This window comes from Diabrotica virgifera, chromosome 9 (genome assembly GCF_917563875.1).
Source record: "Diabrotica virgifera virgifera chromosome 9, PGI_DIABVI_V3a".
Taxonomy (NCBI): Eukaryota; Metazoa; Arthropoda; class Insecta; order Coleoptera; family Chrysomelidae; genus Diabrotica; species Diabrotica virgifera.
The window spans coordinates 113,779,876-113,800,434 of record NC_065451.1 but is presented as its reverse complement, the minus strand read 5'-3'; the positions used below and the strand labels follow the sequence as shown (position 1 = coordinate 113,800,434).

The following is a 20,559-nucleotide window of genomic DNA, read 5'->3' as shown; positions in this document are numbered from 1 at the left end:
CCATTTTCAATTTCGTTGCAAAACGAAAACACAGCCGAACCATATTCTATTCCAATCAGAGAGTGCTGCAAGCACCCCTACCGCGCTGAAGCAGAACCCTACCGCACCCCTACCGCGCTGAACTTTACCGCGCTGAGCAGATGGGACGTGAATTGTAAATTGTAGAATTCCCTCATCTTCCTTAGTCTCAGCATCCGTATGGCTTGCAAATTGTAGAAGCCTCGGAGGTGTAACCAGAGAAGGCTCCCATTGTTTTCATTCTGGTGGGGTGTAGAATAGCATTATGTTGTTTTATATGCCATTAGAGTGAAAACTTAGTCTTTTTGCTAGCATTTGCCGCTAGGGCATCTATGCCATTTCGTTCGTTGCAATCCGGGACTGCACGCTGGGGTTTGTTTTGGTTGGATCGGGGAGAGCAGCATATGTGCCTCCTGATGAGAGACTAATAAGTTTCGAAACCGGTAAGGGTGCTTGCAGCACTCTCTGATTGGACTAGAATATGGTTCGGCTGTGTTTTCGTTTTGCAACGAAATTGAAAATGGTTATTCATTTTTGATTTACATTTACTCTGTGTGGAGTATGAAGGGAACCATTCTCGTTGGAACTTTACCGCGCTGAGCAGATGGGACGTGAATTGTAAATTGTAGAATTCCCTCATCTTCCTTAGTCTCAGCATCCGTATGGCTTGCAAATTGTAGAAGCCTCGGAGGTGTAACCAGAGAAGGCTCCCATTGTTTTCATTCTGGTGGGGTGTAGAATAGCATTATGTTATTTTATATGCCATTAGAGTGAAAACTTAGTCTTTTTACTTATACTTCCTATTAAATTTTTGAAATGTTGGAATCTTAAATGCATCTGCTTTTACGTAAAAAAATTTAACTTCTGATTATAAAGAAAATCTATTATATAGGTTATTGACTGACCTTTTTGATTTACACACAATTATGTCTCCTCTTGACCCAAACAGCTCCTCCTTGTTGATTATGTTAGGCTACCAATCAAAGCCCTCTTCGTTCTCAGCAAACAATCCAGCTGGATACCAGCAACTATTTCTCCAAAACACAAGCCAGGCCTCTTTTTGCCAGTACTCGTTCAATAAACTCCTAAACTCTCTCCTCTCTTTCTCTCAACAATAATCTCCTGAGACCCAAGTATCTTTTTTACTTGGTGTCACAAATAATTTTAATAACGATAATTCTTGTAACTTACTCTCTTGGACTTTACAGAATCAAAGAGGTATTTCTTCTCGATTTGATTTGTCTCTCGTTCCAGTTTTCAGCTACTCTCACTATCAAAACAACCACTAGTACTTGCTTCTGAACTACTCACGAAAACTTTTGACTGCTCTTCTCGAATGCCGGTAACACAATAATCCCTTTTTCCAAAACTATCTGAAAATTCAACCTTCTCTTCTTCCCATTCCAAATTGCCAAATCAATCAGAGACATTTCTTTTTCCCCACTCTTTTTTTCATTCGAAAAACCCACTCATACTTTAAAAAATATTCCTACCATCATAATAATTACTTTCGGGAAATTCTACAAAATTTACTCGGGGTTAAACAAAAAGAGATTAAAATTCCAAACTTTCTTTACCTTAATTTTCTAAGAACTAATTTCCTATGGCTTCTACCTTTCCCGTGAATAAACAATCGGTTTAAAATAATAATCCTAAATAACTTTCACTTCACTTTTATTTACAAATGTCTTTAAGTCTTCATGGAAAAATTCATTTAGGAGAAACCACCTTGCGTGAAAGCTAACTTCTAATAAATATTTACAAATCAATATACAGGGTGTATCAAATTTATGTGCCCGCGTTATATTAAAAAAAAAATAAAAAATTTTAATCTATCTTTGATTGATAAATTTAAACACAATAATACACACAACCAAACTTATATGGAATCATCTGATATTTTTTATTATTTTCAGCGAATTAAAGCTACATTTAATTTTCTTCAATTGCACCTCGCCGGAGCCCAATTATAGGTTATAGAACCAAGTCAACATACCTGCGAGCTATTAAAGTTGGTTGGATGAAAACTAAAGGATTTTTTTACCCATTATAGTCTCTCCAGGACATGACACTTTCTCTTTTATATTTGTGAATAGATCTGGCAGTTTCCGTTCTTGCTTGTGTTCCTCGCTCTCTGAGTACACGAATTCGTTGATCATTTATTTTACATAAACCCTACTTTCGTTTGAAAATAGCACACTTTGCCAATTTCCAATGTTCCAGTTTTGGTGTTGAAGACACCAATTTACGTGATCAATCTTGTGTTGCCCGGTTAACTCGGAATCCCGTAACTTTCTCTTGCTATATACATAGTCTTGGGCACACCAACTCTTCTTCTTATCGTTTCAACTGAAATACTTCCACCTATGGCTTCCAAAGCTACAGGTTTCGAATACATGGTGATTCCATATACAGGGTGGTGAATCGTAAAACGGGCCATAGGAAACTCAATGTAAAATTCTAAACTGTTGAATTCCTGCTTCCCTAATTATTTTACATCAAAAGTCATGAGAACTTATTTGTAGAGGATTAAAATATGTATTAAAAACAAAAGATACAATTGTTCTACGATTTAAACACATTCCAAAATTTTGAAAAATATAATGTATTTACCGCAGTAGGTATGTGTGGGCATGTTAGGCCACACGTTACTATTTAACTGACAGTGTGCACACTATTGACTGAAGAAAATATCTAATTATTAATACATTCTCCTTAACTGAGGGTATCTTATCACCTTTATTGTGTTTTAAACAATAAATGATAAAAGAAATAAAAAATTGACAGTTCAAATTGTTAATATAATAACTTCATTGTCACCAAATGCAACCTTATACACATTACTGCACTGTGTGTGGCCTAACTTTGGCGTATTACTCTGAAAATTGTATTATATTTTTACAAAATTTTGAATAATTATTGTTCGTAGAACAATTTCAACAGTTGTTTTCAATACAGATTTCAATCCTCTACAAATAGTTTCTTATGACTTTTGATGTAAAATAAATAGGGAAGCAGAAATTCAACAGTATAGAATTTTACATTGAGTTTCCTATGGCCCGTTTTCCAATTCACCACCCGGTATGTTTGGTTGTGTATATATATTTTTATGGGAGCCAATTTGTACATATTTTATTTTTGTACGGGAAGTATACAACATTTATAGAAATAAAAGGTGAGACCATAATTTGTTGCTTGAAATTACTAGTATCGTCGAAACAAAGTTACCATAATAATTAGGAATTGTTATCAGATGTCCTTAAACATATTTATAGTTTAGTTTTTAAACATTTTTATCTGGGTTATCTCACGAGCAACGAGAGAATCTGTCAGTGAACAGAGACGACATATCAAAACTAGCAAGAATGAGTAGGCGAATGGAATGGAGGGCGAAGACAAACGGAGTCACAGATACAATAACGAATTAGGTACTCAGTTCGGAAAGGAAAATCTGGTAGATACGTAAAGACCAATAGGTTAAGATTGGCAAGACATGTAATACGGAGTAAGGACAGTCGACTTATAAACAATGTGTTTTGAAAAGAACCAGATGAGAGAAGAGAAGAGCTGTAGGACGGCCTAGAAAAAGTGGAAAGATGCAGTCAGAGACGATCTGAAGAAAATGAGGTTGGACCAGTGGAAAATGAATGCGTGGTTGTATCTTTTGCGGCGTAAAAGATGTGTAACTCTACTAATGATGATGCAGTAGAGGAAATAATATGTAAATATATAATGAAGGCGAAGGGAGGATAAGGGAATAAAAGAGAAGGGAAAATTATATAAAAAGTGGCAAGAAACCAGATCCGACACAGATCTTCAAAACTATATGGTGGCGAAAAAGGAAGCGAAAGTAGCAGTAGCAAAAGCCAAAGCAGAAGCGTATTCAAGCCTATACGATCAATTTGATGCCAGGAAAGGCGAAACGAAGATATATAAAATAGCCAAACAGAGAAAAAAAAGCAAAAGATTTTAATCAGATTAGATGTATCCCAGATGAAAATAATAAAATACTAGTTTCACGAAAAGGATGCCAAAAAGAGATGGAGAAAGTACATTGACAGCTTATTAAATGAAGAATTTGACAGACAGCCTGTACAGTCAACAGAGACAGTAGCAGCAATGGTCACCAAAATAACAAACGAGGAAGTGGCTAAAGCGCTTCAAAAAATCAAGAAAGGAAAAACGGTAGGACCAGATGATATTCCTGGGGAAGTATGGAGAGCATTGGGAGAGAAACGAACAAGGTGGCTAGCAGGTTTATTTAATAGAATTATGGAAGTTGGACAAATGCCAGACGAATGGAGAAGCAGTATACTAAGTACCTGTCTACAAAAACAAGGGAGATATACAACAAAGTACAAACTACAGGGCTATAAAACTGCTTAGTCACACCGTGAAAATATGGGAAAGAGTACTTGATAGACGGATACGTGAAGAGACCGTAATATCCGAGAATCAATTTGGCTTTATGCAGGCAGATCAACAACAGATGCAATTTTCATTATAAAGCAGTTGATGGAAAAATACAGGAGTAAAGAAACAAACGCTCATATGGTATTCATTGATCTTGAGAAAGCATATGATAGAGTTCCTCGAGAGATTCTGTGGTGGGCACTCAATAAGAAAGGAGTCCCTGGTGAATATGTAAAGATTGTGAGGGATATGTATGAGGGAGTAACGGCTAGTGTTAGGACAGGTGTGGGAGAGACTGATAAATTTCATGTGAAAGTAGGATTGCACCAAGGCTCGGTGCTTAATCCGTATTTATTCTCATTAGTTTTGGACCAGATAACAGCGAAACTACAGGGTAACATTCCATGCTGCTTAATGTATGCTGATGATGTCGTGTTAGTAGGAAATAGTGAAAGAGACTTAGAACAAAAAATGGAACGGTGGAGACAAGCTCTGGAGGAAAAAGGTTTAAAACTTAGTAGGACAAAGACAGAGTATGTATTTGCAATGTTCATTTAAAGATGGAGTTACTACAAATAAAATGGTATCTTTGGATGGTGAACTGATTGTAAAAAGCAATAGTTTTAAGTACCTACCTGGGGTAGGTATTACAGAGTAATGGAGAAATAGATGGAGATGCATGTAGTAGAATCAGGGCTGGATGGATGAAGTGGAAGGATGCGAGTGGTGTGCTGTGTGACAGGAAAATTCCAATGAAGTTGAAGGGAAAATTCTATAAAACAGCCATAAGACCGGCTATGATGTACGGAACTGAATGTTGGGCAGTGAAAAAGAAAGAGGAACAACGAATGCATGTGGCGGAAATGAGAATGCTTAGACGGATGAGTGGAGTGACAAAAAAGGATAAAATTAAAAATGAGTATATTAGGGGAAGTCTAGGTGTGGCACCACTTCATGCCAAAATGAGAGAGCATAGGTTAAGAAGGTTTGGTCATGTTCAATGTCGAGACGCTAATCACCCAATACGAAAAATTGCTGAAGTGTAGATTCCTGGAAGGAGCAGGAGAGGAAGACCAAAGAAGACGTGGGGGGAGACGATTAGGCAGGACATGTTGGTAAAAGGGATTATGGCACATAATGGGGACATCTTGATATGACCCAAGATAGAATTGTATGGAGAAATGCATTTAGGGAAGCCGACCCCGCATAGGGATAAGGCAAAGAAAATGATGAGTTTTTAAACATTTTTATGTACATTGTTTGTTAAAATAGACGTGTATAACATTTTGTGATATTTAGTGCATGTGCTATTTGCTGGTACGTATTTAAGTTCTTAGTTTTTTTCAGGTTTACTGGTAGGATTTTGAGTTTTTTGCGTAAAGATGGTAAATTTGTTTCTTTGCTAGTAACTTGTTTAGCATTATTCTACGCTTTACTGCTATTTATGAGAGTGTCTCTAATGTATAATGGTACATTTTTTTATCCTGTCGCTCACCATTACAGATGGGGCGGCTGTAGCTCAGTGGCTCAGGTACTGACATTCTAAAGTCAGAGCGCACGAATTCCATCCTCGACACTTTCTTGCCATTGTGCATAGAAACTTGTTAACCCTTTCTTTGCTGACAAACTATACCTACCTAACGCAACCTGGATGCTAACTCGTTTTTTCGCTGCATTTACGTTCTAGTGTTCGAGATGGCCCTGGAATTGCTTCCTCGATAATATTATGAATCTAAACTGACGTTATAAATACACTTTTATCTACGTACTCAATATAAATTCACCTTATTTCAGTCAAAGTCTTCTTCTTCTTCCTTTTTTATGCGTTTCGATTATGCAATAAGGTTACGCGAGTCTTCTCTCTGCGAATCTCTCCTCTATTTAGTCTCCGACTCGATACACACAATGTCAATCTTTATAATTCCACGATTTTTTCTCTCAGCTCGATATCTTGTGCAAAATTGATACAAACCGGCTACTCGTTCTAGACAGAAAAGTGGAATCTCTTCTGACACCAGGAGATTGTACTTCTCGACTCGATCACGATTTCGTCTCAGCAGAAATCTGCTTACACGTCCACCAAATTTACCACTTTACACAAAATTACTATTTTTCTAGTGAGACCGGTTCTGGTAAAGAGACAGTGAGGTATATTTAAATCCGCTCCGCAAAAAAACTTCAAATACTGAAGCTTTGCGAGCAGAAAAATCACCAAATTATTTGCAAAGTGTAAATAAGTGAGTTAAGAAACTTACAGTGTAAATTTAAAAAGAATATTGAAAGTAAGATCCATACATTATTAATCTAACCTAGTTTTAATAAAATTATATTTTAACTACTAACAGTAAAATAATTACAGTCATAGTCAAGTTTTTTGGCACTGATAAGAAGTTAAGGTCCTATGGGTGGACTAGCCGAAGCTGCTTTCAGCAGTGGTAATTACTAATAAATTGATTTAATTATAATTAAGGTACTTCGGTATCTATCAATCGAAAAATACAGAGTCGGCTTTCTGAACGAAAACAAGAAGATATTGAAGAATAAGAAGATATTGAAGAATAAGAAGATATCGAAGAATAAGAAGATATTGAAGATAAGAAGAAGACATTGTTGATAAATCTAATTTATTCAAGTGAACATTAATTGTTGATATAAATAAATAAATAAGATATTAAATGGTATTTAAATAGTTTCATAATTAAAGTAAAAAATTGAATAATATATAAATATTTGTAATTAAAGTAAAAAATTTAATTAATTTGATTTAATCAAGTAGGTTTAATTTGGTTTAATATTTGTATTTATAAATACATACCTACTTTAATAATTTGAATAGGAAGAAAGATGGCGGATGGTAATGATAGCATTAATGAGGACGGTAAAAGAAAAAGCAAAGAGGAGCCAGATATATTTAGCAGGAGTAGAAAAGTGAACCGAACACCAGACAGGTCGAAACCATCAACGAATGAAACCAGCAGCCAGAACGAAATGATGGAACTAATGAGACAATTAGCAAGCGATAACAAAAAGAAAAACAAGGACCTGGAAGATATAAAAAATACAATGGGTAATATGATTGAGGAACTAAAAGAAATTAGGAAGGAAAATAATGAATACAAATTGCAAATGAAAGAAATAATAAGAGAAAATGAAAATCTAAAGAAAGAAATGGCTACGATGAAACAAAAAATAGATAAAATAGAAATAACCTTGGAAGCATGTCAGAAAGAAAAGAAGAAAAATAACCTAATAATGAGAGGCTTACCACTAGACACAATAGGAACAGAGCAAATAGAGAACTTCATAGAAGCAAAAATGGGAGTAAAATCAGAAATAAATAGGGTACAAAAGATAAATGAAACAATGTGTGTTATAGAATGTAAAAAATTCGAAGATAAAATGAAAATACTGAAAGCCAAGGGTAAACTAATGAGCTATAAACAACATAGAGTATATATAGAATGTGACCTAACATTAAAAGAGATAGAAATACAAAGAAACCTTAGGAAGATAGCAGCAGAGGAAAAGACTAATGGGAAAAGGACAAAAATTGGATATGGATTCATAATTATTGAAGGCATTAAGTGGAAATGGAACCAAAAAACAAGCCGGATAGAAAAAGTAACATACAATACAGAACCAACTTGTTCAAAAAACTAGCTGTAGAAAACACAATGACGGACCGAGAAACAAAACAGGCAAAGAACAGGGACATGACCAGATTTAAAGATAATAACACAAACGTAAGGAAAAACAAACTGAAGTACAACTTAAACATAGAAAAGAACAGAACAATTTTGAAAATGGCATCATGGAATGTAAGAGGTATAAATGGGAAAGAAATAGAACTGGGGGAAGAAATTAGAGATAAGAACATTGAAATAGTAGCTATAACAGAGACAAAGAAAAAAGGAAGAGGATCAATAATATTAGAAAACGGAATGTTACTAATATACAGTGGAGTGGAAGAAACGAAGAGAGCTCAGGCAGGAGTAGCGTGCCTGATTAAGAAGGAGAGTATCAACAAAGTAAAAAATTGGATATATTACAACGAACGTATACTAAGAGTAGACATATATATGGATACAAAGGAAACCAATACAAACCTAATCATATGCTATGGACCAGATGAAGACGCAACAAAAAACGAAAAGAATGAGTTCTGGGACAAATTACAAGAAGTGATAAATGATTGTACAGAGAAAATGGTGATCACAGGAGACATGAACAGTAGAGTGGGGAAAGAAGCAGAAAAATGGAACAATGTCATCGGACCGTATGGGGAGGAAAAAATAAACAAAAATGGAAAATTACTACTTGAATTCTGTCTAGACAATAACCTGGTGATTATGAACACACACTTCCAACATAAAAGGATACACAAGATCACAAGAGAAGTCAAATCAAGAGACGAACAATCAATTATAGACTATACTATAGTGCAAAAAACAGAGAAGAACTGGATAAGAGACGTAAGGGTGAAAAGGAGTTATGAAATTGGTAGTGACCACTATCTACTAGAAACCACATTCAAAAGCAAAAGAAAAGAAATAAAAAGAAATGAGAACATAAACAGAGAACACAAAGAAATAATAAAAATTTATAAACTAAGGGAAGAAACAACGAAAATAAGATACACAGAAGGGCTAGAGAAAGAAATAGACAATGAACATATAATAACAGAAACAATAGAAGAAGAATGGGGAAAATTTAAAAATGCGATGATAAAAACAGCTAAATCAACATGTGGAACCACAAGAAATAACAACAGAGGGAAACGAACGTCTTGGTGGAACGATGAAGTGAAAAGAGAAATAAAAGAAAAGAAGAAATTATGGAAAGAATACATACAAGACAAAACACAACAAAAATATGAAAATTATAAGAGAAAAAGAACAAAAGTTAAAGAGATAGTTAGGAAAGAGAAAAAGAAAAGTTGGGAAAAATTCGGAGAAAAAATGGAAGAAAACAGCACAGAAAACGTAAAATTATTTTATAGAACACTGAAAAACCTAAGAAGCAACAAAGAAACGAAACTGAAACAAATAATGAACAAGGAAGGAATAATAATAAATGACGATAAAACAATAATGGAAAGATGGAGGGAACATTTCCAGCTGTTACTGAATGGAAATCAAGTGAACACAATGGAGAAGGAAAGCCACATAAAGAGAGTATCCATAAGAAACACGGAAAATCCAGAAACTATAGAAAAAGAAGAACTAGAAGAAGCAATAAGAAAGATAAAGATTGGAAAAGCACCAGGAAGCGATGAAGTAGCACCAGAAATGATGAAATATATAGGAATAAAAGCAAAAGAAAAATTGTTATACATATATAACCTAATATGGAAGAGAAAAGTAATACCCAGAGAATGGACAAATGCAGTAATTATACCTATATACAAAAAAGGAAACACAAGAGACTGTAAGAACTATAGAGGTATATCACTACTATGTGTAGCAGCAAAAGTATACGAAACCATAATAGAAAGGAAAATCAGAAAAGAAATAGAACATAAATTAGAGGACGTACAAAGTGGATTCAGGAAAGGACACAACACACAAGACCATATATTTACCATGCAACAAGTAATAGAAAAAGCATTAAAGAAAAATAGAGAAATATACCTGAGCTTTATAGACATGGAAAAAGCCTTCGACTCAGTCAAAAGAAAAGATATATGGGAAAGCCTAAAGAAGAAGGAAGTAAGCGAAGAACTGATAGAAGCAACAAAGAGTATATACATGAAAACAACAAATACAGTAAGAATGTTAAATATACAGTCAGAACCATTTGAAACAACTCAAGGAGTTAGACAAGGGGGAAGTCTCAGCCCAGTGCTATTCATAAATGTAATAGATGAGATAGTGAAAGAATGTAAGAAAACTTTCAAGAAATACTGCATCGGTTGGAACAGAATGCAAATGATAAACGCTGAGATGTGTATATTTGCAGACGACATAGTATTAATTGCGGAAACAGCAGAAAAACTGAAATACAACTTAGAGAAATGGAACCTAGAAGCAAGCAAATACAACTTAAACGTAAACAAAGAGAAGACTCAGATAATGAAAATATCAAGGAAACAAGGGACGGAAGATCAAATAGAAATAATGATAGACCAACATCAATTAATACAGACAAATTCATACAAATACTTAGGAACAGTAATCAACAACAAAGGAGACATAGAGGACGATCTTAACAAAAGAATGGAAAACACAGGAAAACTATTCCAAGCACTAAATAGAGGATTCCTTAATAATAAAGAAATATCAACAAAGACCAAGATGACAATATACAAAACAATATATAGACCTACGGTAACATATGGAGCAGAAAATTGGATATTAAACAAAAGACACCAGAGCAGAATACAGGCAGCAGAGATGAAATACCTCAGAAGAACGATAGGAGTAAAAAGAACAGATAGAATCAGAAATGAAGAAATAAGAGAAAGACTCAAAATCAAGCCGATACTCGACACAATCAAGAAGAAAAAATTGGCATGGTTCGGACATCTAACCCGGATGGACAATGATAGGCAAGTGAAAAGAGTATGGGAAGCCAAACCAATAGGTAAGAATAGAAGAGGAAGGCCCATCAAAGAATGGAACAGTGACATTTCGCAGATACTGCAGAGTAAGGGTAAGACTTGGCAGGAAGCAACACAGATGGCATCCAATAGGAAGGAATGGAGAAAGTTCGTTAAGAGCTAGGACAGCTCAGAAGATTGTAAAATATTGTAATTTATTGAATTGTAATTTAATGAATTGTATTATAAATGACCCTACACCGAAAGGTACTAATGGGTCTACTGATTAAGTAAGTAAGTACTATTTTTCTAACTGGACTGCTCCCTTCCGATCTTAATTACACAGTCCATCTTTTTCCTTCATCAATATGAGACTCAACCACTCTGTTCTCCCTCCATCAAACTCTTCACCAATCACAAGCATTCTCTCTACACATTGCACCCCCGAGATGGGGTGGCAACCACCTCCATGGTAAAAGCGCCTGTCAGCATCATATAGATTTTGATCCATGGACTATTCACTACTTATTTTCAAATTTTCAAGCAAATTGATCCATTCTGTGAAAATTGCGAGGTGAAAAGCTTTGGTTCCCGAAAAGTATTCCTCCACTATTCCGAGCTGCTCTACCTTCCAAGCCAACTCTTCAAACACACACAAAGAGTGTGTGTTGACAGGGGTTTCAATTAGGTTTCTTAATTATTATAAACAAAGAAGCTATGAATTAAAAAAACTTTTTTTTAGTTTGTGAAAAAATGTCAGCTTCATTTAATTAATTTTTTTTTTATTAATTTTTTGAATGTAAGAAAATAATTTTTCCCTTAGAAATGGCGAAAAAGTTATTCTAAGCAGTAAATTGCAATGTTTTTCAATTGCAATTGCAATTTCAATTTTGCAATGTTGGAAATGTTTTTTTCTAACTTGTTTTTAAAATTATTTGATAGAGTAACTAATTTTCTCTCTTACTTGCGATATCCGTAAGTAAGAGAGATTATTATTATATGAAGTTTATTTTTTTAGCCCACAACCCATTTATATAACCATTTTCTCAATAAAAGTCGAAATATTTCGAAAATTAAAATGTGAGACCTATAAAACCTATATAATCTTTTCATATTTTTTAAAAATTAAATTAAAAATTGCTTTAATATACAGGGTGTTCCATCAAAAATCACCACTTTGGTCCATTCCGTTGTTATGATCTATCCTGTATAATTGAAAATAATGTTATATTATTGATACACGTCAATTTTGTTCTAAACATTTATTTCATACGCTCCTTAGTTTAGCCGTAACAAAAGAAAACCATAGGTTTGGCGCACTCTGTATTATATACCTAATATAATATTTACCTAACTACCAATTTAACTTAACTCAACATTCTTTAACCCGTGTAACCCCTGTTCCCAATCTTGTTTATTAAAAATCTTCATTATCATTGTACCGTTAGACCTAGACAAGAGTATTATTAACATTCCCTTTATTATAGTCATTTGTAATAATTAAAATCTCATTAGTGACTAAGCAAGACATATTTTAATTTTCGTTGGTTGTGCTTATGCAGCCGATGAACCCATCTAAGACATTTCGTTAAATCAACAATTTGTTTTAACTTAAGTACAATAGAGCCCAACTAATTAGATATTTCAGGGGACGTTGAAGTTTAGTTGTAACACGTTGTTTGAAATAGGCAAATGAGTAAATTTTGCACTTCAAATTATATATCAAACCTTTATGTTAAGTTTCACAGATAGAGATAGATACTAGAAATACGGATATACACTGGGTGTTCAGAAACACTCCTGACAAACGAAGACCAGAGATTCCTCAGATAATTTTAAGACAATTTAATCCAATTCACCTAGACCGAAAATGCTTCCTAATGCCTTAACGGAGCTAGACCTCTTTGAAAAGGGTGCCTTGTCAATAGTTTTTTAAATACCTTCGGAACGCTTCTATAAGTCGGTTCGCTAAACTCAGACGCAAATTACTAATGATTTTAGTACGTAACTTTTTGTTTTTTGCCAATTTTGGCAAAATTACCAAATATTTAGTAATTATTAACTATTTAGTAATGATTTTTTTGGCAATTTTATCAAATTGGCAAAATTACTAGCTTAAATCACTAGCCAGTTGAGTCTGAGTTTAGCGAACGGACTATATTTAAGAAAACGAAAACTGGCACGACTATTTATCTTCCCGAGTAAAATCCATTCCATTAATTGCGAATTTCTAGCATCGATCATAGGTGCTCGTTTTGGGTAGGACAACGGATATTTTATCGCATAACTTATTTGTCTTTAACTTTTTAAGAATTTTTGAGACTGGATTGTTAAATTGTGAGGTATTCTAGTACTAAAGGTACTCTTGCTTTAAGTAGGTGTGATGCGCCGTTTTCTAGAAAAATCGATTTAAAAATATTTTTTCAGAAAATCGTTTTTTAAATTTGAAAAAAAAATAAAAAATGGTGTATTTACCGATTTAAAGCAAGGGTAACTTTTAGTACTAGAATACCTCATAATTTAATCATCTAGTGTCAACAATGCTTAAAAAATAAAGACTAAAAGTTATGCGATAAAATCACCGCTGACCTACCAAAGACGGACGCCTATGACCGGTACTAGAAATTCGCAATTGTGAAATCGATTCATCTTTGAAAGATAAATAAACGTACCAGTTTTCGTTCTTCTAAATAATTAATTCTTTTTGGAAAGAAATTTTCAACTTCAAAAAACGAAATTTTCAAATCGATTTTTCTAGAAAGCGGTGTATTCTGAAGACTTAAAGCGAGAGTACATTTTCGTACTAGAATACCTCACAATTTAATAATCTAGCATCAAAAATGTTTATAGCGGCACCACACTTCGCTATGTGTTTTGTTACGCAGTTTATTCGGCCGCATAGAACGAAGTGTGAAGTGTTAATTCGTTTATGCACACGTATAAAATGCACAAGCACAAATAGCAAATACGCCTATAGTTGTTCCATTTTAACTTTGCCCATACGTAATTTTCAAACAAATTAAATCAAAACATAAAGTGAAACGTACGTCGATGTGTGGGTCTAGGACGTTTCATCGCCGCCGTTTCGATGCCGCCAGTTCATCCCGGCCGATTCATCTCCGGCCGATTCATCGCCAGTCAGTTAATCGCTAACTGATATATTTCCGAATTTTCGACCAATTTTCGACAGTTACATTTATTATTTATTTTTAGTATTATTTAGGAAATCTAGGAAATGCGAGATATGACCAATCCCGTTGCCATACTTAATCTTTTAATAGACTTTTATAATATAAAATATAATTTAACTCTAAAAATTTAATACTATTTACTATCAAATTTAGGGAAAGTAGAAATAGAACAATAAATTAATATAATATTTTTTATCTTTTTATTTGTCATAAGTTTTGAACTGAATTTAACGTCGTGTCGTGTCATCTCCCATAATACAAAATCAACTGACTAACTGGCGATGAAACGGCCGGCGATGAAACGGACGGCGATGAAATGGACTGGCGATGAACCGGCGGCATCGAAACGGCGGCGATGAACCGGCGGCGATGAAACGTCCCATTCCGCGATGTGTATATATACTATATAGAACGGTATACAGGGTGTTTCACTAATAATTGTCCATATAGTAACTGGAGAAACCTTAGCACAAAATACGAAGATTTAACCCAAAACACTTAAATAAAATGTGGTTCTTTACTGAGTTACAGGGTGTTTTATCTAAAAATTTAAAACCTATTTTTGCTCAGCATTTTACAACTATTCGACTTATCTTTTTCATACTTGGCAGAAAGTGTGACTACTATACACCCTACTAAATTATGATAAACAAACGTTTCCAGCTACTACCAGAGGCGTACGACAGGGGATAGTAAATGGTTGACCCTTACCAAATTCTACGCCACTGGTGGAATTACTATTTTAGTGCCATTTTTAGATTCTCCAATACTTTCTACGTAAATATTATACTCCACATTGGTAACGATTAAATTATTAGTTTTCGAGATATTTGAAGTTAAATATGAAACGGCACAGTTATTTTAATTAATTTTATATGATTCAATTGATTAAAAATTATTTGCACCCATTACTATAAAAACTATTTGGCGTATCCTTATAATACTTGGCAGAAATTGTAGGTACTGTACACCCTACTAAATTAAGATAAATATACGTTTTTAGCTACTACCAGAGGCGTACGACAGGGGGTACGTGTCTGGTTGACCCTTCCCAAATTCTGCGCCATTAACAAAATTGTTATTTTAGTGTTATTTTTTGGTCCTTCAATACTTTTTATGTAAACAATATACTTCTCATTCGTAACGATAAAGTGATTAGTTTTCGAGAGATTTGAAATTAAAACTGAAGCGACACAATACATTAATCAAAATAACCGTGTCTTTTTATTTTTACTTCAAAGATCTCGAAAACTAATGACTTTATCGTTACGAATGAAGAGTATATTATTTTCATGGAAAGTATTGGAGAATCCAAAAATTGAACTAAAATAGCAATTCCGCCAGTGGCGTAGAATTTGGAAAGGGTCAACCGTTCACTTTCCCCCGTCGTACGCCTCTGGTAATAGACAGAAACGTTTGTTTAACATAATTTAGTAGTTTGTACAGTACCTATACTTACTGCCAAGTATGAAAAGGATACGTCGAATAGTTTTAAAATGCTGAGCAAAAATAATTTTTAAATTTTTAGATAAAACACCCTGTAACTCAGTAAGGAACCACATTTTATTTAAGTGTTTTAGGTTAAATCTTCGTATTTTGTGCTACGGTTTCTCCAGTTACTATATGGACAATTATTAATGAAACACCCTGTATAGTATACATTACACACAATGTATGTTTTGACTTAATTTGTTTGAAAATGAATCGTGACGCATGGGCAAAGATAAAATGGAATAACTATATCCGATACTAGAAATTCGCAATTGATGAAATCGATTCATCTCTGGAGGATAGATAAGCGTACCAGTTTTCATTGTTATAATAGTCTTTCAAATGTCTATCTATAACATCATACAGGGTGTCCCAAAAGTAGTGGAACGGTCGAATATTTCGCGAACTAAACATCGGATCGAAAAACTGAAAAATACGTTTTCAATCATTTTCAAAAATCTATCCAATGACACCAAACACCAACCCCCACTACACCCCCTGGAGGTGGGGTGGGGGGTAACTTTAAAATCTCAAATGAAAACCCCCAGTTTTTCTTGCAGATTTTAATTTGCTACATAAAAGTAAGCAACTTTTATTTAAGACATTTTTTCGAACTGTGGATAGATGGCGCTATAATTGGGAAAAACGATTTATCCTGATACCATAGGTAAATTATAGAAACGGTCTAATATCCCACGAAATACACTTCCAAATGAGAAACTAAAAAACAGATTTTTAATATATTTCGAAAACATATCGAATAACACCAAACATGACCCTCCAACCCACCCCCTGAATGTGGGGTGGGGGGTAACTTTAAAATCTTAAATAGCAACCCCCACTTTTTATTACAGATTCGGATCCGTCATGAAAAATTAAGTAACATTTATTCGAAACATTTTTTAGAATTGTTAATAGAAGGCGCCTTAATTGGAAAAATTCGATTTATTAGCGCCATCTATCAGAAATTTTAAAAAATGTTTCGAATAAATGTTGCTTAATTTTTTATGACGAATCCGAATCTGCAATAAAAAGTGGGGGTTGCTATATAAGATTTTAAAGTTACCCCCACCCCATATCCAGGGGGTGGAATGGAGGGTCACGTTTGGTGTTATTCGATAGGTTTTCAAAAAAGATTAAAAATCTGTTTTTTGGTTTCTCATTTGGAAGTGTATTTCGTGAGATATTAGACCGTTTCTATAATTTACCTATGGTATCAGGATAAATCGTTTTTCCCAATTATAGCGCCATCTGTCCACAGTTCAAAAAAACATCTTGAATAAAAGTTGCCTACTTTTACGCAACGAATCCAAATTTGCAAGAAAAACTGGGGGTTTCCATTTGAGATTTTAAAGTTAACCCCCACCCCACCTCCAGGGAGTGTAGTGGGGATTGGTGTTTGGTGTCATTGGATAGATTTTTTAAAATGATTGAACACGTATTTTTCAGTTTTTCGATCTGATGTTTAGTTCGCGAAATATTCGACCGTTCCACTACTTTTGGGACACTCTATATAATAATATACAGAGTTGGGATAAAGTATGGAACCAAGCAAATATCTTTGAAACGAAAAGAACAATATTTATGAAACTTTGCATTACAGTGACGTAAAAGGCATCTGATGCCATATTTTTTGTTATTACTCCACTTCCGGTTTCACCGGAAATACCCTTAACTTATTTACTTTAAATGGGACACCCTGTATATTTTTGCAGATTTTAAAAGAACTTGTTATTTTTAATTCATACATACCAAGTGTGGAAGAAAAAACTATTAAAACAAGAAATAAATCTCTTTACAGTTAAAAAATAGGTTAATTTATTTACGTTAGACCAATGATATTAAAAATAAAAATAAATAATTTCAAATGTTGAAAATGTTTGCTGTTCACCTCCTGACAACGTGCAAGCCTATAAATAAATTCGTGAGTCACTTTTTGCAAGATTTCTCCACATATTAGTTCACATTCATCAATTATTATTCTTTGTCTCAAATACTGCAAGCATGTTGGTCGCCTAACGTAAACACGTAATTTTAGATAACCCAAAGAAAAAAATTAACGGGTTGAGGTCCGGAGAACGAGCGGGCCACTCTATGAATCCTCTACGTCCAATCCATGGATTTGGAAAATTCACTTCCAAAAAATGAAAATTCACCATAACCTATTATTATATCATTAATATTTCAATACGATCTTTTCCACTTAAATGAACCATTTTTAATACAACTTATTTCTGTCAATTAGTTCAGTAACAGTTTCACCTACTATACTAAATTCAAATAAGTCATGCAGTGCATGTAAACAACAATTTTAGTCTACAGTATAGATGGTACTCGTTTATTTCCTATTACGTTGTATTAATACAAAAAATTATCTACGGACACTTTTTAACAAATTTTCTCTACCAAATTTGGTATGTATGAATTAAAAATAACAAGTTCTTTTAAAAAAGTTAGGGGTATTTCCGGTGAAACCGGAAGTGGAATAGTAACAAAAAATATGGCAACAGATACCTTTTGCGTCACTGTACTTGCATGCAAAGTTTCATAAATATTGTTCTTTTCGTTTCAAAGATATTTGCTTGGTTCCATACTTTATCCCAACCCAGTATATACTATTGTCCATCCCACTCACTATCACGAAGATCCTGAATGAAGAGGTGTGGGGATGTGGTAACCCTGGGGTCTAAGGCTACCAAGTGAACAATGCTTGATATAATAATATGTACCTACCTAATAATAATTTATAGTTAATTTCTCTTACACCAAGCGCGAAAATCTTTGACAGATTGGAGAGCACTTTGTAAATGCGTGTAGAGTAATTCCTTGACGGATTTTTGAGAACGTTTGTCAACAGGGATCTTGCTCCCTGTATGCATGTTTTAATATTGCATAATATGCTTGTTTTTTTTTATTTGTCCTTTGACAAATATGACCTTTGCCATTTTGATAGTGAGGTTTTTGCGGCTTCCGAGTTTTTCTTTGGAGCCAGTTTTTTTTTTAAAATTGATCGTTTGGATTTTTTATTTGGTTCATACCTGAAGCTCTGTAAAAGCTAAGTTTTGTTGCTGTAGCAAATCGTGAAACTCTCACCAAGTGTTTTCATCATGCGCTCAGTTTTTTATGTCCCAAGCCAAGTTTTTCGTTAATACTCGTAACATACACATATTTTTAAAATGCAAGACAAGTCTTTTAATTTCTTCAATCAGTAGTTACTTATCTAATATATACTCCTACATAAACCGCGCATGGACAATTATGAAATTGTTGTCAATGCAGAATTTAAGCCTGGCGAAAGATATACATTTATTTTAGCCTTCAGTACCATCAGATACTTATTTAATTGTATGCTTTACATTTTATTTGATCGATGACAATAATATACAAACCCGAAAAGATTTTAAAGAGCGTAGGATGATGACCATCCTGTATAAAACATGTTTATTTACTAATTAAAAACTCATCAAGCTTTAAATTGGGTATTATTTTCTTTCAGGTCATTCTTTTATCCGATGAAGCATCTCTAACAACGTACATAACAAAAGATCAAGCGCCGGCTAGTTGCGGTGGTACCTGCACGCACGATCAGCTTGAATGGGTGGAATTCTTCAAACAACTAGAGTCGTTCCTAATAGAGTGTAAAACCGCTGGAAAAACTCTGTTTACTACTCTGTCATTGTTGAGAAACGAGGAAGTTCCTAATCAAGTCACGCGTAGGTTCCTAAACCATCAGTGCAGGTAACTACTTTTTATTTATGAATTATGTATAATTTGTGTATGCAGTTACATTTTGAACGGTTCCAAACTCGTTAAAATAACAGCTCGGTGTTGCCGCTGCTGTTAAAAGGACACCGCACACATCTTATGCAAAAGATAATCTCACTTAAATGAAATAGAATTTACATGATCATTTCATTCATAGGAGATTCTGACCAGTAGAAAGCTACAGAAATCTAAATTAAACTGATAATTTTTGATAGTTTCCCGTCGTCAAATATATTACGTCAAATGCCCTTCGTTGCTATGAAAAAATAGATTCAGTGACATTAATGACAATTAATGTTTTAAAAATTATAAAAGTGATGACTTTCAACCGTAAAATATTTATAACTGTGTCCTTAATCGTACTAATTTGTACATACATAAATAAATTACAATAAAATTTTGGTTTTGAACAGATTTATTCATGAAATAATCGCAACAAATTGCACTCGATCTCTAAAATTAATATAGAATTTTTGCCCTCGTGACACTTTGAGATAATTTCACTCGCCTTCGGCTCGTGAAATTAAAACTGTCAAAGTGTCACTCGGGAAAAATTCAATAATTTTAGAGCTCTTGTGCAATTACTACTGAATATATTTTTCCATAAATTGCAATAATTTCATATCATTGCGCCAACTCTGAATTTTGATTAATAACCGGTTAAATTGATATAAATAAAGCTAACATCAAATGGGAATGTAAATAAGTTAAAGAGAAAAAAGATTATTCGAATCGCCAGTTGATATATCTTTCTTCGGGTATTAAGGCAGAGACTTACTCTTATCTCATAGATAATAAAGTAGGAATAATTTGGTCAGTTGTACAAAAGAATATAGTTCGTTTATATACTTCTCTATAATTCCTCAGGATAAGAGGAGTAAGGAGTATAAGAAGAAGGAAAGTGTCCTTTCCTTGAAGAATTTATGGGAAGAATTAGGGTTAAAGAATTTAAGGGGCTGGATTAAATGCAGTTCTATAGCTAACTCTTCAGAGCAGCGGTAGATAGAGTAAAGATAGTGTGATGATATCCAACCTCTGATTTAGAGACGACACTAAAAGAAGAATATAGTTCCTCTAATCGGCTTAGCTCACGCTGGGTTAAGATGTTACAATAGCCACTACACGAATAGTATTTATGAATGA

The 20,559-nt window shown here is 34.0% G+C and overlaps 1 protein-coding gene across 2 annotated transcripts in view; it reads left to right on the top strand.

Moving 5' to 3' along the window:
- LOC114328735 (puratrophin-1) overlaps positions 1–20,559 on the top strand; it is a 988,347-nt gene that overhangs the window by 800,517 nt on the left and 167,271 nt on the right. For both annotated transcript variants that reach the window (XM_050661949.1, XM_050661948.1), the window contains exon 7: positions 19,148–19,389. In XM_050661949.1, the coding sequence (XP_050517906.1) occupies positions 19,148–19,389 (242 nt within the window). The remainder of the gene's footprint in view (positions 1–19,147; positions 19,390–20,559) is intronic.